We start from the raw sequence: 20512 nt of genomic DNA, 5'->3' as shown, positions 1-20512 counted from the left end.
GGAACTGACCCCTTCCAGCCCATAATGCCATCCCTCCAGTTGCTATCACAGTGTACCTCTCCGGAAACAAGAAACCACTTTGAGATTTATTTATTTTTTGCTGAAAGCAGCATACAAATATATATTTAAAAATCCCATACATGTTTACTCAGATGTAAGTTGCACTGGTTCAATGGGCCTTACTCCCTAGTAAGTGTGTTTAAGATTGTACCCTGTGTGTATTCAGCAGTTCTGCAGAACTTGGCAGCAGAATTCTGCTTCTGAAGAATCCCAGCATATACCCCTCACTCTCTCCCGCTCTCTCTCCACCCCACCACCACACACGCACGCACATGCATAGCTCCTGACCAGCAGAAGCAACATAAATTATGCAAAGTATTAGAAATCATGCCCATGTGCTTAACTTGCATAATTTAGACTGTCTGCAGAATGCAGCTTTTCTTATTGAAGAAACTGGGATACCTGGGTGCATAATTTTAATTTATTTTCTTTTGCTTTAAAAGCCCAGAACATACACAGAGACTATGTAAATAGGTTATAAAATGGCTTTATGTTTTCTACGAACCCCTCCTTGTCACTGGCTGAGTTGTTCTGATGGCATCAAATGCTCACACATTTGTACATCTCATGGGAGAGGGAAAGAGTCAGTCCCAGGATGCTTACAAATACAGTATCAACATAATTCCTGGGGGAAGGAGATCAGACTAGCTGAGGAGAGATTGTGCAGAAAGCACCTTGAGTGCCATCTGGTGGGTGCATTGTGTAAAGCAGGGTTTCTTAACCTTGGGCCCCCAGATGTTGTTGGACTACAACTCCCAGAATCCCCAGCCACAAAAGCCATGTCTGGGGATTCTGGGAGTTGTAGTCCAACCACATCTGGGGGCACAAGGTTAAGAAACCCTGATGTAAAAAACATTCTTACCATCAGCTAAGAGCCTGGCAATCTGACAGATGAAGGGAATTCTGGGGCAGGGTGGTTCTAGCCCCTCCCAGCAACTGCATCACAGGCCAGCCCTTTCCCTCTTCTACTTCTCATTCCCCAGTTCCTCCTCCAGGCCCTGTGTGCTCCCACCCTCATCTCACTACAGCCCTCTTCCTTCCCTCTTCAAGTCCCCCACCGTTTCCCCCTTGCCCCACATGACCAGCTGTGAAGTGAGGTGCTGCTCTTGACAGCTGTCAGGTGTGATCTGGGAAATTTCTATCTTATTTGTTTTTTTATTTTTTGTTAAATTTATACCCCGCCTTTCATTAAGAAAATCCCAAGGTGGCTCACAATAAACACGATTACAAAAGACACATTAAAATATTGTGCTAAAAAGTATTTTTAAAAATCTGATTTAAAAATAATAATAATTAAAACACAAGCATAAAAACAGTACAAAATACAAGATGCAGCAGTGGAGACAATCATATAAAAGCCTGGGTAAAAAGCCACAATTTGACATGCTTTCTAAAAACTGTGATGGAGACTGAGGAGCAGATACCCACCAGGAGAGCATTCCAGAGTCTGGTGGCAGCAACAGAGAAGGCCCTGTCCCGAGTGCATGACAACCGAGCCTCCCTCAGATGACCACGTCAAGTGGGCAGCAACCCTTGGGAGCAGGCGGTCCCTCAGGTACCCTGGGCCCAAACCGTTATGCCACCTGCTGCCTAGCAAAGCCCCTGAAGGCAGAGCTGTTGCCCCCACTGCCACAGAACCTTAGAAGAGAACCTCCCCCCCACCCCACCCCCACCCACACACACACCTCAAGTGGCCACAACTGAACTACATGCAGGATGCCATCAAGACCACAAAACACATTGCCTAGAGTGTCCCTGAAAGGTGCAGAGAGGAACACTTTCCTCCATTCCTAGAAGGACATTATGGAAGGTGCTGAGCACCATACCGGAGGAGTCATATTGCCTCCCCCAGGAGCTCCTTTACGTTGGTGCCCATGCTAGCCTGGTTGTCCCAGATGGCAGCAAATGAAAGAAAGGAGAAGGGAAGACAGTAATGTCATTCTTGGAAAGTCCAAGGGTGTCTCATGATACATGCAAAGGAAGTGTTGGCTGCAGCATCTTACCTGGTCAATCCCCCTCCCTTTGCACTGCAGAATAATGACCTCTAGGAGCTTGGCTGCGTGACACTCGGCATCTTCCCCGGCATCACCAGTTAATACCTAGCAACAAAACCAAAGTCAACTTAAACCAGTGGCTTGCATGGCAGTTTGCGGAGAAGACAGGCCATGCTTCTTGGAGAAAGGCTGCCCCAGCAGTGCAGGGTGGCTCAAGGCACTCATAGGTAAACTCATCTGCAAAATGCAGGTTGTATCCGACCGTCCACTTGCCAAGACTGGGTCGCCTCTCATCTGAATGGTCTGCAAGACATCATCTTGTCTCGGACAGACAGCAAGAGAAAAGTAGTCAAGAACAGGAGTCATTCCATGGGCTCACACCAGCCATCTTATTTGTTTTATTTCTCTTTGTAAACCGCCCTGAGCCATTTTTGGAAGGGCGGTATAGAAATCGAATTAATAATAATAATAATAATAATAATAATAATAATAATAATAATAATAATAAGGCAGGGGCTACAGAGTACATCCAAAGCACAAGGACTTGTGTGAGTATTAAGACAGCCCTTAAGAAAACCGCAACCTTTTCATTCTTTTCTATGGACTTATAAGCCACTTTCCTTTTTAATCCAAACAAGAAGATCTTCCAGATTACCGTCTCTCTCCCGATGTGAATATGAGTTCTCAAAACATTATGCGCAGGAGGCTCATAGAGCAGAAGGGAACAGAATCTGTTTTTGTTATTCTGTTTTCAGGTCTCACTCGCAGATTCCGAGGCCAAGCAGACCACAAGGCCGCTTCGTCCCATGCCTGCCGGAGAGGCAGGACCATCCATGCAGCAATTCCCCTTCGGGTGCCACAAGCAGAGCACAAGGCTCCACACTGCTCAGCAATGTAGGCCAAAGCATTCTGTAGAAGTCAGTTCTACTCGGTGGGTCTTTTCCAAGACAAGCTCACCAGCCACAGTAACCACAAGTACCTATCCTAGCAGAGGTCACGTCACGCGAGCTTGCAGTAGCAAAGCAGAGTCTTGTGGCACTTTGAAAATGAACACATTTACTCAGGTGTAAGTTTTAGATCTCCCACTCCTGTTTGTACAGTGGGAGGCTCGTGCTGGGTATCAAAATGGGACGGGGCTGTAGCTCAGGGATAGAGCACAGAGGCATAGCCATCGTTGAAGCGGGGGGGAGAATGCCCTGAGGTCATGGGGCTGAGGGGGTCACCAGGGAGCCCTTTAAACTGCCCCCAGGAGCCCCCCTCACTGCCCCCAGTGCTATTGCTGCAGCAGCAGCCACCCCACCACCAATGGGCAACCCACCCGCCCACCTACCACCACCGCACCCACTCATTTTTGTCACCATGGGAGCAGGGCCTATTCAGCTGGCCAGCACTTTCTTTGCTGGCCGGATGGGTGCTTCTTTCCTCTCCCTCACAAGTGGTCTGTCACAAGTGTCCTTCAGTGACCAGGCACATGGAGGCGCTTGTGAGGGAGAGGGAGGAAGCACCCAGTCGGCACAGTGAAGAAGAGAGCGTGGGCACCTGTGTGGGCCCACATCAGTACCTGGTGCTGGCCACACCCCCTGTGTCAGCATGCTAACACAGCCAGACAGGGTGGGCCAGTGCAGAGTAGTGCCCCCAGCAAGGAAGAGGGCAGGTGCCGTAGTGGTGGTGGTGGTGACAGCAGCGGGGTGGGGGTGGCGGGCATGGCACCCACCCTCCCATTCTGTTGTGAGGTCATGGCCAGGCCTCCTGCACCCCCAGTGGAACACCTGCTTTGCATGCAGAAGGCCCTAAGTGCAACTCCTAGCATCTCCAGGGTAGGGCTGGGAAAGACTCCTGCTTGAAAGCTTGGAGAGCCGCTGCCAGTCAACTAGATGCAGTTCTAAGACAGCTTCCCATCAACCTATCGGAGAAAGAACAGAGCTGGAGGGGATCCCTACACAGGGAAACGACCCCTGAAGAGCATGCAGATTGAACACACGGCCCCCCAGTGGGGATGGAGAGCGGAACGTGCACGCCGCCCACTCCTGTGGCCAGTTCACACTGGGAGCAGAGAGCAGGTGCAGATGCAAGCTGGGAGGCTGGCAGAAGGGAAGCAAGGGGTGAAAAGGTTACGTCTGTATGTTATTCATTCGTTCATTTATTTATTCATCATATTTTTATACCGCCTGATATGTACATCTCTAGGCGGTGTACAAAATTTAACACACACAGATTAAAGTGCCCAAGAGACAATAAAAAGTATAAAACAGTTATGAAAACACATTATTGGGAGGCAGTCTTACAAAGCAAGATGTCTAAACAAAAGAGAAGGAAGATGTGCTGAAAACAAAGGAAAACACGCCTAGTCACAGGATGGTCAAGTTACATCCAGCACTACAGTTTTATACTGATTTGGGCTACTCAGTTGGCACGAGTGAGAGAGAATGTTAGACTCACCTTTTTACACATGCTGTAAATGATCTCTAAATTTTTGGGATTTGACAATAAAGTATCCGTATCGACAGTGACATAGTTGTGCAAGAGAGGCATCATATCTAGACAGACAAACAACATTTTTACCACAAAAGCACATTTATCATTGCAGAGTTGTTGTTTTCTTTCAAAGTCACCCAGTTTGTTTGTGGCCTCAGCGCACTTTATTTATTTATTTAAGCAACTTCTTTACGGAAAAAGTTTACTTCTTTTCTAGCACACACCTCCTAAAGCCCATAAAGGCATTACATATCCCATGTCAATCTGGCATAACCCTTGGTCCAAATCCACCCACTATACCACACTGCCTTACCTTTGTAAAATGAAGGGGCATGAGAGGGAATGAACCATTTTAACTAACAAGTTCACCATGGATTCTAGAATTTACTCTGCACTAAACAGCTATTAGGTATCCGATTCACCTGTTGTACTAACACACATGCAGAAATGCTGGGCCAGGCTTCTCCAAGGGGAAAAAAATAACCCACCACCACTGGCCCACTTAACTGTATAAGAGTGAGCAAAAGTTTAAAGAAGAAGAAGAGGAGGAAATAAATTAAACAGCAGGGAATGAAAGACCAGTGCACACAGTAGCAGCTCTTCACATGGAGGCTCTTTAAATGGCTCTCTCTACACAGCACGCTCTTCTTCTGTACCGGCCAGTGGGTGGACAGGGCAACTGGGCTGCACATATGCTCCGATTCACAGGCGGCAGCTTCCTTTCATTAAAAAAATCAAATGCCCTAATCCTTATGGATTCAAACACATGCTGTGAATCAGGATCAGAAGAGACGAAGGAATTGCTGCCTGGAGCTGGCGAGGACAGAAAGAACCGGGGTGGGATTATTGCCCTCAGCCTCGAGTGGGCATGTCTTTCTTGTTAACAAATCAGATCTGTCCTGCCTCGGAGAGGTGATAACCCACAGAGATGTCCATGGCATCAGCAACTGAGAATGGGCAATCCCTGCTGAACCCCCTGAAGCCAAATGGATGGCAGAGCAAGGTTTCCAGGGGTACCGGCTGTCAGCCTTCAGCCCCCTGCCTGGCTCTTCCCCTTCCTCATGACAGCAAGCGTCAGAATAAGGGATGGGGCCACAACTGAGTAGAAGAGCAGCTGCTTTGCATGCAGAAGATCCTCTGATCTTCTCCAGGTAGGCCTGGGAAAGATCTCTGCAGCAAACTCAGGAAAACTGCTGCTAGTCGGGGCAGAGTGGGGCTGCACAGCTTTGTTTGGCCCTCATGCAGATACTGGACTACAACTCCCATCATCCCTGTGGGTCACTGTGGTTGGGGATGATGGGAGTTATAGTTCACAAATAACAGTAGAGCTGACGTTTGTGCAGCCCTGGTGCGGACAATACTGAACTAGATGGGCCGGTATATATAAAAAATGCAATATGCAAATAGAAGAGTCATGCATATTGACTCAGTTTGCACAGTTAAGCAAGTTTCAGCATTTCAACTGCCTAGACACAGAATATTAATTTGTTTTTGTGCCTGGCTATCCTGTCCTGCATCCATGACACTGAGGAACAAGCCAAGCTTCTTTTCACTCAGGTGAAACAGCCGAGACAAATGGACAATTGATGCACTCCATCATGGCTCTCTCAATTACTGCGAGCCAACATTATGCTTCAGTTGAGTTACTTGCATGGATCTGCTGCTTTGGTCTCCCTGGGTATCGCAATGTCTGTCAGTCCCCTTTCCGAACACACTGCATAGCTCATTACCTGCAAAGTACTCAAAGCAATCCTGCTGAAACACTTCATACAAGACACCTAGGAGCTGCCACATTTGAGGCGAAATAAGATGGCACGTCAAGCTGTATGCTAGAGAGAGGATTTCTTCATAGAACTCTGAAAAGAAAGGAAAGCTGGTGATGCCTGAGAACGAAGGTTTGCAAATCCTACACACATTGCCAAGATCTGCATTATTATTGTTATTGTTATTGCTATTATTTCATCATCTACACAGCCTTTTCTTTTCTTAAAGTCACTGCATATTCTAATAGCAATCTTGCCAGATTGTCTGTGGACAGGATACAAAGCTCTTACCAGCACTGCAGAGATTATTCAGGGCTTTAAAAAAAAAAGCGTACAATTTCTGAATGATCCAGAAAATAAGTTTGAAGATAAAGTTTCCCCCAAGACACCACAAAATACCAAAACGTTTCCCCTAAGGAGCAAATAACTGTCATAAACCTGGCTTTAGTTTATTGAAATGAACATCTGCGAGTTCTCAGCATGCCCACTAGAACCAGACTAAGGAGTTTTAAAGCAAGGGAGGGAATTATTTACAGCAGTTAGGTCACCATCTGGGAGATAGCTGGTTCTCAGGCAGGATTCAGTAACAAAGGAAGCTCTTAGTGGGGATGAGAGGGGAGAAAGGAAGCAAGGTATCCTGACAACCAGCTGATTATTGGGAACTTTGAGCTTTTAAAAAACTATCCAGTGCCTGCCCAGCCCCTTTGAAGCAGTTTCAAAGGACAAGGAGGCTTTGTTAGAAATATAGGAAGCTCCAGCAATCACTGATTGGTGGTGCCTTCTCCAATACTGCATAAGCTACTTTCCCACAGGGTTTAGCTGGTCATTCTTTAAAAAGAGGAAAAGACAAACTGATGGTAACTTGCCTAAGGTCGTCCAGGAATTCTGAGACTCAGGTGTAATTTGAACCCAGGTCTTACAGGTACAAGTCCTGCACTCCCATCCCTCACCACCCCCCACCCCCAGCATATGTTCCCCAACTGAAATGGCCATTTGCACGGCGTTCAACAGAAAAGGGTCTCTTTGTGTATATCTTTTAAACTTTTAATCAGATTACAATTTGAGAACAATTTGTTATGGGGAGGCTAACAAAATTAATTAATTATTACTAATTATTATTATTATTAGTAGTATTAGTAGTAGTATTTTTATATTCCAATTTTATATTTGTATTGTGTAAATGCTTTATAGTTTTATATTGTTTTAAATGTTTTTGTAAACCCCCTTGAAAGTCAGGATAGTGTAGTGGTTGGAGTGCTGGACTAGGACCAGGAAGACCTGAGTTCAAATCTCTATTCAACTATGAAACTCACTGGGTGACTTTGGGCCAGTCATGTATCTCTCGGCCTAACCTACCTCACAGGGTTGTTGTGAGGATAAAAATAAGCATGTACTTATTTTTTAGCTCTGAGCTCCTCGGAGAAAGGTTTTTGAGCTCTGAGCTCCTCGGAGAAAGTGTGGGCTATAAATGTTAATAAATAAATAATAATAATAATAATAATAGTCAATAACACCTGCCTGACTGTGTTAATAATAATAATAATAATAATAATAATAATAATAATATGCGACTTCTGACTACAAACAGACAAACATCTGCCATACCAGATATAACTGTAGTTGAGAAGAAAGAAAAACAAGTTAAAATAATCGACATAGCAATACCAGGTGATAGGAGAATAGAAGAAAAAGAAATAGAAAAAACAACAAAATACAAAGATATACAAATTGAAATTGAAAGGTTGTGGCAGAAGAAGACCAAAATAATCCCAGTAGTAATTGGTGCCTTAGGTGCAATTCCAAAACACCTTGAAGAGCACCTCAACACCATAGGGGCCACAGAAATCACTATAAGCCAATTACAAAAAGCAACTTTACTGAGAACAGCTTATATTCTGCGACGATATCTATAATAATAACAGCAACAATATTGATAATAAAATCCAGCCATCCCAGGTCCTTGGGAAGGACTCGATGTCTGAATAAAACAAAGCAGTCAATAACACCTGTCTGACTGTGTAAACAACAACAACAACAACAACAACAGATTTGTATACCACCTTCTATTAAAACAATCAATATGATTTCAATGTGGCACTTTGGAACTGGGGCAGTGAAGTGGACACGGAGCCAGGCTATTTTCTATACCAGGCTTAAGCAGGACTTGTATCTCTGTCATTCAAAAGGAGACAATCTAGCAATAATTTATAGAAGGCCAGCTTTAAAAATACCTATTACGTGCTTCTGCAAGACAAGGCCAATGATCTGTAAACAAATGCTCTCCAGCTGTTGAGTGATCTGGAAAAAATGAAAAAGGCTGGTGATACCAAGTCCACGCACTAAGTAACTTGATGCTTCTGTTTAAACCAGGGGGTTCCCTAAAGGGACAAGCTTTCTGTAACACTTAACTTTAAATATGTAGAGTTATTACTCGCTGAAGACTGCATGCCAGTCAGGTACAGGAAGTCCTAATGGGCAACACTTCTGGGGCTAAGCTACTTCTGTCATAACGGAGCAGGCTCACCTCCTTGTGATCCTGCACCACAGTAAGGATTGTGTCGATCGTATGCAGGATTCCCATGGCCATAACTGTTTTATCCTCCATTTCTTCATACTCCTCACTTTGAAGAACTTTGCCAAATATCTCTGCCTAAAGAAAATAAGACAGAAAGATCTGAGAAGCAACTTGAAACCTTTCTGGATGCTCTACTAATCCCTTACTTAAACTTACAGTGCTTGGAAGTCCATAAATGATAGTTTTTAATTGTATTCATTTTCAATTAATCTTCCAAATATTCACACTAACCATTTTGCAAACAGAACTATAAGCAGACACTCTGGAATAAACCTCTTGAGAAGATCATAAATATATATGTACTCCTGAAGACACAGTCAAATATAGCTCCTATTTAAAATTAAGCAGATAGATAATTCATGAGAAGTATTCATGAGCTATTAGCCCAGATGTCAATATACTTGGGCACCTTATAGCACAAACCAGTCTCCCCAAGAGCACCTTATTTATTTATTCAGTCAATTTATATACCGCCCTTCCAAAAATGGCTCAGGGCGGTTTACATCAAAGTAAAAATAATTAAAATCAATTAACAGTTAAAATCAAAACTATAAAAACAGCATAAAACGAATTAACAGTTAAAACATTTAAACAGTTAAAAACCCTGGAGAACCAGGCCAAACATTTATAGCAGTTAAAAACAATTTACAACAAATTAATAAACCCTGGAAGGCCAGACCAAACAGATAGGTTTTAAGGGTTCTCATGAAGGTCAGCAATGAACTCAGATTATGGATTTCTGCCAGGAGTGCATTCCACAGCCCAGAGCAGCTACAGAGAAGGCCTGCCTCTGAGATGAACCAGTGGTAACTGGAGACGGACCTCCTCAGATGATCTTAATGTGCGGTGGGGATCATGTAGAAGAAGCTCTCTAAGGTAACACTTTAGCAGCAAACAGGGAACAGAGGAAGAGGAGAGGCCAGGAAAACGACAGGGCACAGTTACACACACTTAGGCCGCTATACTGTGGGGAATGGAGAGTGGGCTTCTAGTTGCCCCTTCATTATAGTCAGGCTTCTAGTTGCCCCTTGCGAGTAAGGTGGCTGAGATGAGATGGGGCAGTCCAGGCCGAGTGTCTGGGATCACTTCTAAGAAAAAGAAAAGGTACATAGGAAGCTGCCTCATACCAGAGACTGGGGTCCCTGCAGGTCAGGAATGTCTGCACTGACGGGTAGTGGCTCTTTACGGTTTCAGGCAGGAGTCTTGGCCAGCCCTACCTGGAGATACTGCCAGGGACTGAACCGGGGACCTTCTGCGTGCAAAGCAGATGCTTTCCCCCTGAGCTATAGCCCACCCCCAAGGGCTAATTATAATTTATTAAAAGCAAATTTTAAAAGAATGTGACGGAGACTATTAACGCCTTCTTTCCTCACTGTACCGCACAAACAAACAAACAAACAAACAAACAAACAAACAAACAAGTAGGTTACAATTTGTAATGAGGCTATAAGACTTAGCAGCTGTACCAATGAAAAATGAAATTCTGTCTTGTATGGATTAGTCCCTTGATACAAACATTAGGATAGGCAATTCATAATGTTCTAAATGCCATAAGTCTATCTATAAATGAAAGCCGGCTCCCCAACTTCCATCACATGTGAATGAGGCCAAGAATTGCTAGCTGGAACAACAGGAAAGGGCATAGGGGGAGAAATAAACCTGCCCTCCCCACAGACCCCGGAGTCACCAGGGGCAGGTCCCACCTCAGTGCCGCCCCCAATGGACATGAAAGACTGCCATCCATTAAGTCAGAAGGGCTGTACCACATGCTTCTTCTAAATACACAGACAAGTCCTTAGTAACATAAACTGATTAATCTAGGATTTCTGTGCTGACAGCTGCACATCTCAGTTTGAAGCAAGTCAGAAGGCTATAAAAGCGGCCCACTGTATCTTACCAGGTGCTGCGTCATTTCAACAGCAATCGTTGCGACTTCCTGGCTGTATTCACAAATCAGCTTCTGGATGACGTTGGTGAGATCATCATTCTCAGTCTCCCGAACGACGAGCAGCAGCTCCTGCATAACAGGCCTGATGTAGGGCTTAATGTATTCCTTTGCTAAACAGACACAAATGAAAGAAGATGTCCAGAGGGAAAACAACAGAAAGCTCATGGCCAAAATATCCCAACCAGGGGAAAGCAAATGTTAAAATAGAGGTTTTCAAGCATCGTTTAAAACCGGGGACAACACATGTGTGAAGATGAAAGTATTCAAGAGTTAGATGGCAGAGAGAAAACCAACAAAGGACTTTGACCCCTGTTCCCTCCCCTCTCTAGAGAAGGCTGCTGTGAGAAGCACCCACTTTGCTCTTTGCTCCAACCATGAGACACCCCGCTCCTTCAATCTCTACACTGGCTTCCTGCCCACTCCCAGATCCTGCACAGACTTCTCACCCTGACCTTTCATATCCTCCTTGGCCTCAGCTGCTCCTCTTCTCTCTCTCTTCTCCTATCCAAAAGAATCCCTGTAACCTTTGCTCATCCTCGGCCACCTGAAGATCTCCTGCTCCCTCAAACAATTCTGCCCTTTCTCTCTTGCTTCCCCTTATGCCAGGCACTGCTTCCCAGAATACCTCTCAGAATACCTTCTCAGAAAGGACTGCACACATTTAATGACCAGAACTTTAAAACCGAATACCCTGGGGGAAAGGGAGCCAAACTGAAGTGGGAGGAGGCCAGAAAGCGTGAAAGATCAAACCTTGCTCCTGATGGCTTATCAGTGACTGAAGGGCGATGGCGGCCTCCACTTTGACAGGCATCTCTTTGTCGTCAATCAGACTCTTCTTTGTGAGCTCAACAGCATTCCTTAGGTTGAGTTCATTGTGGAATTTCAGTGTGCTGAATGAATGAAGAGTCCAGCAGGACTACCGCACAGGAAGAAAACAAATCCATTACTGAAGCTCTGCTGTCCTCACTGAACCTGGCCATGAGCTAACAGTCCTTTGGTTTATAGAACACAAGGACAAAATTCCACATGAACACAATATTGATTATAATCCCTAATAAAGACATTAAAGCCACAAGCCAGCAAGACCCTTGCACACACTCAAGGCATTTCTTCACAGAGGAAATGCCAAATTCCCCTTCTGACTACAGCCCTTCATGTCAGGTCAAATGCTGCCTCAGAAGGTCCCTTAACATTTAGTGGAGATTTGGGGAGGGAATATCAGGGAATCGGTTGGATAGGGTGCCCAAAGCCCCTGGTATAGCCCTTTGGATTTCAACCATGACACTGTAAATACCACATTGCCCCTTCCTTCTGTATCACAGTCCACGGCCCCAAAAGCCTTCCGATATAGCCATGTCTTCTATTTATCAACTTCCTAAAAGCTAGAAGAGAGGGCTTCCTCTCGGAATGATGTCAAGAAGAGCAGAACAAGTCCCTGCAGAATCATGCATGTGCTCCACATACTTACTCTTGCTCTCAGATACCCCAGGTTGGACATGAACAAGGGAAAAACGTGATTCTGTAGCATCAGCTCCATTTGATCCTTGAATATACTTTTCTGGAGGAGTTAACAATAACCACAAAAAGAAAGTTAGTCTCGGCAACACTCAGATATTTCTGGGGAACATCCAGCCTGGTTAGTCATTACTAACTTTGGATGTTACCCTCCAAATATAATGGTTCTGGAGTAATTCCCTTAATACAGTCAGCCTCTGGCTTTCTTCAAGTCCATTTTTAGAAAAGGTTCGATCAGCGTATAAGCCCGATAGAACACAAACATGCCCAGAGTTAAAAGGGGACAAACAGCCAATAAACAGAGGCACCAAATTATTCCACCACCCGGGCCTGCAATTATATAATACAGTGGCAACAAGGCTGCTGCTGTGATTCTAAATCAAGTGAACCTTGCAAGAGCAGACAGCCATTTATAAATAGGTGCATATATTGTTCAGGAAGACGATGGCCACAGCTGGTCTTGTGGTAGCAAGCATGTATTGTCTCCTTTGCTAAGCTGGGTCTGTCCTAGTTTGCATTTGAATGGGAGACATGTGTGAGCATTGTAAGATATTCCCCTTAGGGGATGGGGCCACTCTGGGAAGAGCTTCTGCATGCACAAGGTTCCAAGTTCCCGCCCTGGCATATCCAAAATAGGCCTAAGAGAGAATCCTGCCTGCAACCTCGGAGAAGCCGCTGCCAGACTGTATAGACAATACTGAGCTAGATGCACCAAGAGTCTGATTCAGTTTAAGGCAGCTTCCTATGTCTTGTAAGGGATATTTGGTCAGAAATGCACATTTGTTGTGCAAATCCTGAAGAACTTTACAAGTCTATGCATCATCATGTCGCCCAAAGTCTTGGGTCCCCTCAACGAGAACCTCTCTCAGGCAGTGTTGTTGACTACAACTCCCATCACCCCCAGCTAAATGCCACTGCAGCTGGGAGTGATGGGGGTTGTAGTCCACAGCACCTGGGAATCCCTGTTACAGGAAACATTAGTCACAGGGCATATACCTATATCAAAAGTCTGTTTTAAAGCATGTTTGCACGTACTGCATGTGAACGGTTCTTAGCATGTGCAATGCAGGCACAGGCTAAAGACATAACATGAAGTGAACGCTACTGTCTGAAGACATAGGATGCAGCCACCTTGCTGAAGCTAAACAAGTCAGTGCCTGGAGGGGAGACTTGCTAGGCACCCAATGTATGCTGCTTTTAATTTTACTGGAGGGATATAAACTAAAAGCAGCCTTGATTGTTATCACTGAGACATCCACTGTCAGTCTGGCTTCCTTCCAGTTGGAGATGGGGCAAAGCAGACACAAAGCCAGTCTGCAGCAAGGAGTAAATTGATCTTCACTCAGACCAATGACCAAGAATAACCAGGCAGCTTTTATAATGCTTGTCATTTGACCTGCTCTGATTCTTGCATTGCTCTTCATGTATCTTCAAACCCAGGTCAACGTACAATACTACATCTATGGAGGCAAGATCAGCATCTTCTTCCATGTCTCCATCCACTTACTTTCAGTAAAATATCTGCTAGGGATCCTATCACATGTAATGCCCCATCTTTCTTCCTAGGATCAATGTTGGGCTCAGTGAGGATCTGATAGCAAAATGCCATCATTTTCGGTAACACCTAAAATAAATGGCACAGCATGAGAAGATTAAGGTCTAAAAAAGCCACACATTTTGAAACAATGACTACAAAACTAGAACATAATGACGACTTGATTTCAGGAAAACACTTAATGCAATATACAACTTAAATCACAACCTATTATCTGCAAGCCAGATTCTTTTTCAAAAAGAAAAAAAGAAAAGAAAAGAAATAGAGAAACTCCATTATAAGCCCACTTTGGCCAAAATTTTACATCCGTGATCAAGTCAGAGCAAAAGTAGCCCAGAAGTCTTTGCTACATTAAGACAAGGCAGTCCGTAAATCCAAGAAGCAAGAAACTGTGCATCTGGCCATAGACGGAGTTCACCCATTTCTGAAGATCAGCTGAGGGGTGGGGTAGGGCTTGCTCAGAATTCTTCAGTCATGAAATTAAACTATATGCTTGGGTTTTTATTATTACAGTTTAATAGTTATGCATATGTTGTACTTCATATTGCAGCTTTAAATTTAAATTTGATATTTTAGATTTGAATCACTGATTTTGCTTGGAGCTTCTGAAACAAAACAAACCGCTCAGAGCAATTTTTCTTTTTTCTGTTAAGCTGCAAAGAATAATGAGACCAAACTATAAATCATTTGAGAGCCCACGTGCTGTAGTGGAGAGTGTTAGCCAGGGAGATTCGAGTTCAAATCCTCACTCAGCCACAAAGCTCATTGATTGACCTTGGGCCAGTCACTCACTAACTGTTGAAACAACTTCACATGATTATTGTGGGCATAAGTAGGGGAAGAACAGAGACCACTACCCTGCTTTCAGATCCTTGGGGAAAGGGTGGGACAAAAGCCACACAATACATTTTAAAAATAGAGGAAAAACAAACATGTGCTGCAACAGCCTTTGAGGAAGAGAGGATGTGAAACAGTGTGATCCATTAGGAGCGTTCACTGTATTTTGGAAGAATGAGAATCAAGTACCTCTTTTCGCTTTTTTGCTGCGGTATACAGAAGAATCTGGGCCGCTGTGGTAGGAGAGGCGTAATCCTCAAACACATCTAACAAGATTTCAAAGGGGAAAAAATGCTGTGGCTTAATTTTTAACAAGATCATTTCAGCAAATCATCCTGAAGTGTACTGTATTTTCACGCATAGTCCCTACCCAAGGCAACTGCCCACACCTGCCTAGAGCCTGCACCTCAGAAGGAACCTTGTAAAAAGACCCTTGGAAAGCCCGCACCCAGCTGCTCTCCATGGAGTTTTTTTTTTGCAAAGCAGGTGCGAGCAGCAGCAGCAGCCTCCAGGGAGGGAGTGCAGGGTGAGGATGTGGCAGCCATGTTGCATCCTAGCAAACAAGCCTCGGTGCAATGTAGGTGGTGGGGAGAGAAATGGAGGGAGTGCAGGCACTTGGATCTGGTCGGGAATGCAGAAGCCACATTGCCTCCTCGCAAAACAAGCCCCAGAGCAACGGAGGTGGCAGGGAGATAAATGTTTATATTTAGGAAGACAGCCGGCACCCTTTTAAGTCCCCCCTCCTTCCATTTGTAAAAAAAACCCAGTATTGTCTGCAGGTTCTTGGTGCAAAAATACGGTATTTAACAAGGATGACCACACAGCAAGTAAATGTTTGGTCTGTAGGCCCAATGGCCAGGTCTTTCCATAGCTGCTGTTTCTGCGCAGTGACTTCTTCTTACCCAGATGGTTAATACATGCAACGGAAAGTCTATGCCAGGTGCACTTGGGAGGGTTACTTCTCACAGCAACGCTGGCACTGCCATTGGAAGCCAACCCCATGCAGTCTCTCCACTTTGATATACATCATCACAGGGGTCCTCAAACATGGGTCCCCAGACGTTGGACTATCACTTCCACCAACCCGGCTGGGGACCCAAGTTGGAGAACCCCTGCCTTATCAGAATGGCGCAAGAAACAGCGACCAGTTAGCAACTATGCCACAGAGGTAATGGAAGAACCAGGTCAGAGTCTCACTCAAAAGAGTAGAGTACCTGGAAGTCAACCCAGATGAGGTTTGGCCCTTTGTGAAAAAGGAAGCATGACATGAAATGAAGCCCTTTGTGAGTTACCATGGATACATGGCCCCAGGAATTTCTGATAAAGCTTTGTCAAGATCAAAGGGCGATGCCAAAGACCATGGGATGATCCCACAAGCCTTCTCCTGCCCAAGTTCCATGCAAAGGATCAGGAGATACACAGGCTCTGTGAATATCTCCTACACATATTTCACTAAAGCTTACACAGGCAAAGCTCTTGGCAGGTTGTATCCACTGTTTGGGCAAGATTTACAACATTTTCAGAGATCAGTCACCTATTTTACTGCTGATCTTGGACCATTTGCTCAGGATCAAAGTTATCATGACCTCTGGCTGAGCTAATAACTTTTCATCGTCAGGAGCCACTGGGGCTAAAGCCAGAAGCCTTTGGCTTTGTATGTAGCTGCTTTGTGTGGCAGGCCACTGGAAATGCAGGCCGGAACACCTTCCAGAGCAGTGCATAAATGTCAGGCTCAGGGCTGGCCCTGTCCACCCAGGCTGATCGCTGGGTCTTCCTAGACAGGAAGGGCTACAAAAGGCTTCCTCCTGAAATGGCAACTTGGTCTGAGCAACAACAATCTTCCTGACTTAGGTGCGTTTCACAGTGTTCCTGGCTCCAACTCCTGACATGGTCTCTTGACTCCCGGCTTCCCTCTGTCAAGCTGAGCTGTAGGCAGCGGTCAAGTATCTTCTAGTCAATAAATACTCACTAATTTGAGTAAACAGCTCACAACTTCAACCATACCCCCTTTCCCCAGTTTATTCCACCCCAACTTTCCTTTTTACTTTGTGCTCATAGTTCATGGGGGTCTCAGGGTTGTAGGTTTGGAAAACAGACTGATTAAGAAAACAGAAGTATACCATCTTTGCAGTCTGAGATGTTCCATTTTACCTCTCAGTAAAATAGCAGTAAAAGTGACATTTTTCATTTTAAAAAGGCAAAAAGAAAAACAGTAAGAAAAGAATGCCCCAAACTCTTAACTCTAAGCAGACCCAAATATAAAATTATATAGCTATTTTTCAAATTATTGGGCGCTAAGGGTACTAGCAGCAGCAAAAGGTTCTATGCAATGCACAAGTACTTACCAAATTTCATGCGGATGTACTCATAGGGGTCCTCTTGCCAGAGCTCTTCATCCTCATCTTTATAACACATTAAGGAGAAGATCACTTCTTCACACAGAGTCTTGGAGGAACAACAATAAGGAGGTTGAGCAACTGAGCAAAATCACTGCCCTCTAAATAATTCAGCCGTAACAGTAACCCCAACAAAAAACTGCATTGGAAAGCCCACCACAGGACCAAATTCTATATATTGTAAGGATAGTCACCTGGAGATGCAGCCAGAGGGGAGGTTATCGTCTGGCCCCCAGGATATGCCTTGATCCCTCTGCTGTTATGCTCCTCAGCTGCTTTCTCCTGAACTGACACATGTCATGCCCCAGACTGCCACAGTCCCCACTCACAGTAGTGACGAGCGACACAGAAGAGGCAAGACCAGCCCTGGACCTTGACAATGGCCCAGAACCTGAGAGGACCCTAGAGCCCCCATAAAACAACTCCCTCAAGGCACGGGCAGCACCCTCAGAACATGAGCTCACTACAGAACCGGCCTCTCCCTCACACACACACCGGCCCCCAATATCTCCGTGCCAGCACTGGGAACAAGTTCAGCAGGAGCAAACAGTGGAGAAGGTGTGCCAGACTCAAGAAAGCGGTTCCATTGAAAGCAGTTCTCTGAAGCCGTAGTCTGGGCTCAGTCTGCCTCTGACTGCTCCCAAGTCAGCTTTTTCCCTCAGACCTCTCTGAGGTCCCACAGACCAGCCTTGCTCTTCGATCTTCCCCATTCCCACTGTAAACTGCAAAAGTGACATTCTGCCAAGCCGAGGACTTTAGAGATGAAGAGTCAAGTCTCCATTCAGCCGTCAAGCTCACTGGATGACACTGAGCCAGTAACAAATGAGGAGAGCTGGTCTTGTGGTAGCAAGCATGAACTGTTCCCTTTGTTAAGCAGGGTCTGCCCTGGTTCCCTCCTGGCAGCATTTCCAAAATAGGGCTCAGAAAGACTCCTGCTTGCAACCTTGGAGAAGCCACTGCCAGTCTGGGTAGACAGTACTGAACTAGACGGACCAAGGGTCTGACTCGGTATATGGCAGCTTCCTATGTTCCATATGTAACTCTCTCTCAGCCTAACCTATCTCGCAAGGTTGTTAGAATACTGTGGGGGAGTGGGGGGAGAATGGGTGTTTCCTTGAGCTCCTTTGAAGAAGAGCAGGATAAAAATGTAACATCAGTCAATTTATAACATCGGCAACATCAACATTTTACAGAGATTGAACATGTTCAAACTCCAATCTGCAATATTTGTAGGACAGCGCTAATTATGAATTTTGCATTGACCTGCATATGAGGCTTCATCTGTTTCCAGGTTATACAGTGATGGACTCCTTGGTTCAAGTAGTTTAAGGTCTGCTGAAGGACACGTGGAGCAACATATTCTTTCTGCCTGTACTGGTCCAAAATTTTTAGGAGTACCTAAAGGGAAAATGTAAAATAATGTATGTCAGATTGCATTTGAAACATTCTCTTTATAAAGAGGATGTTGTTCATAGCCAGTAGCACCTTAGACAGAGGATCAGAACTGAACTCTCTGCTGGGGTCAGAACTCAACATTAAAACAGTAAACCAGGCCTGCCAAGGTTTACATGACCACACTGTGTGATCACTAAATTGTGTGATTTATTTAGAGCAGCAGTTCTCCAACCTCGGTCTCCAGATGTGGTTGGACTACAACTCCCATCATCCCCAGCCACACTGGCCAATAGGGATGATGAGAGTTGTTGTCCAACATCATCTGGAGACGCAAGTTTGAGCACCCTTGATTTAAACGACAGAGAACAGCAGCAGATTTATCACAACCCAGATTAGCTTTCATTATCTGATAACAAGTTGACATAAAAATCACATAGAGTTGTTATGATCTGAAACAAAACGTATAGTGCAACATTTCAGGATTTGTTATAACTGCAGGTGATTGGATCACTATACTTTGTAGTTTTCAATGGGGTGGGGGGGCAGTACCAAGTTTTTGACTGTCACTTTCCCTGAACATGCAATCCTATCATGTATATGACACCCCCGAGGGGGGAGAGGTGTGTGCCTGCTGAGAACTTATACGGTATGCCAGTCAGGCCTCTTACCCAACAAAGTGAATGCCTCTGGTCCTAGGCTAAGCTCGGCCCAGGATAGTCCAGACAAGTAAAAAATGAAGAAGAGGGACTCTTTCCTCTCCTATTACCACTTTTATTGCAAGAAGCAAAAAGAAAGAATGCAGCTTCAATATGCAATCATTGGCATCAAGTCAAGGCACACACTTACGTAGACATCAAAAAACAGTAGCAAGTACAAAAAGGCAAGCAAAAAGATACAAAACAGTTCCTCTTTCCCCAGGAATACAGCTTGCACAAAAGACATTTCTGTCCCTGCCATTTTCACTCCACAGTGGTATCCACTCCAGATCTTTTCCTTCTGCGCCAGAACACTGGTACAGGCCTCTCTCAGACACTTGCACTCCCACTTTCCCCCATCCCACTTCAGACAAATCAGAAACAATGAGATGATCTCATTGTGACGCCTGGTTTGTTTTGACTGGGAGGGGAGCAGTGAAGGCCATACACTGAGCGCTCAACAACAGCAGCTGTTCTCAGCACAGACAGGACAGTGGAAAAATGGCTTTTCTGGGGTCACAGTGGCTCTGCTCAGGCCCCCCTGTCCATTTTAGATCAGAGACCCACCCAAAATTGAATGCTGTCCATAACAATCCTCCCAAAATTCCTTAGGAGGATTATAAGCAAGATATGCTAAAGACACACATCCAACTAAGCTAAAAAGTCAGCAGCTGGACCCCCAGGGCCAAATCTGACCAACCAAAGAGTATCCAACAACACTTCCCATGGCCAACCCAGCACCAAGGGAGAAACTTGGAAGGAACAGTGGCAACAACTGTGGAACTTCCTGGGCTTCCAGGAGGTTTCTGGGGAACCCTACAGTCTAACCCCTCCTTGAAGCAATCTTCCTGTAAAACTGGTTAATGAGTAGGATCAAAACATTATATTTGTATGGGGTTTGTCCACTAGCTACGTTTGACTGCCCTACGATAGCCACGTAATGCATTTCACAGGGGATGGACACCCACCTTCCACTCCGCTTGCCCAGGTTTCTAGGCTGCACCTGCTGGTCCTTCCTCCTGCTCCCCACCATGAAAGGGGAAGGAAGGTCTTACAGAGATGATAAAAAGGGCAAGTTTTTAAAATGCTCATTGTAGAGCTGTCCTATTATGCCACAAAGCAAAATGAAAAATCTTTACCTGCTGGATTCCCACAGCATACGTTTTCAAGAAGAACTCAGAAAATTCAAAGTACTCTTTTGTTACATTCCCGGGGCTACCATACCTTCAAGAAAGGATCCAAAGCAAGTATGTAAACGTATGCATTTAAATGTATGCATTTGTATGTATGCAAAACGTATGCAT

General features: G+C 44.9%; 1 protein-coding gene across 1 annotated transcript in view; it reads right to left on the bottom strand.

Moving 5' to 3' along the window:
• IPO8 (importin 8) overlaps nt 1-20512 on the bottom strand; it is a 66434-nt gene that overhangs the window by 24589 nt on the left and 21333 nt on the right. Inside the window, exons 8-20 of the mRNA XM_053258549.1 lie at nt 20348-20432; nt 18382-18516; nt 17068-17167; nt 14912-14988; nt 13838-13954; nt 12284-12373; nt 11566-11731; nt 10765-10925; nt 8817-8942; nt 8524-8590; nt 6260-6385; nt 4494-4591; nt 2064-2159 (exon numbers count right to left, since the gene is read on the bottom strand). Of these exons, the coding sequence (XP_053114524.1) occupies nt 2064-2159; nt 4494-4591; nt 6260-6385; nt 8524-8590; nt 8817-8942; nt 10765-10925; nt 11566-11731; nt 12284-12373; nt 13838-13954; nt 14912-14988; nt 17068-17167; nt 18382-18516; nt 20348-20432 (1444 nt within the window). The remainder of the gene's footprint in view (nt 1-2063; nt 2160-4493; nt 4592-6259; nt 6386-8523; nt 8591-8816; nt 8943-10764; nt 10926-11565; nt 11732-12283; nt 12374-13837; nt 13955-14911; nt 14989-17067; nt 17168-18381; nt 18517-20347; nt 20433-20512) is intronic.

The sequence above is a fragment of the Hemicordylus capensis genome, chromosome 5 (genome assembly GCF_027244095.1).
Source record: "Hemicordylus capensis ecotype Gifberg chromosome 5, rHemCap1.1.pri, whole genome shotgun sequence".
Classification (NCBI taxonomy): domain Eukaryota; kingdom Metazoa; phylum Chordata; class Lepidosauria; order Squamata; family Cordylidae; genus Hemicordylus; species Hemicordylus capensis.
Note: the sequence above shows the minus strand (reverse complement) of the source record. Positions and strands in the feature narration are given on the sequence as shown.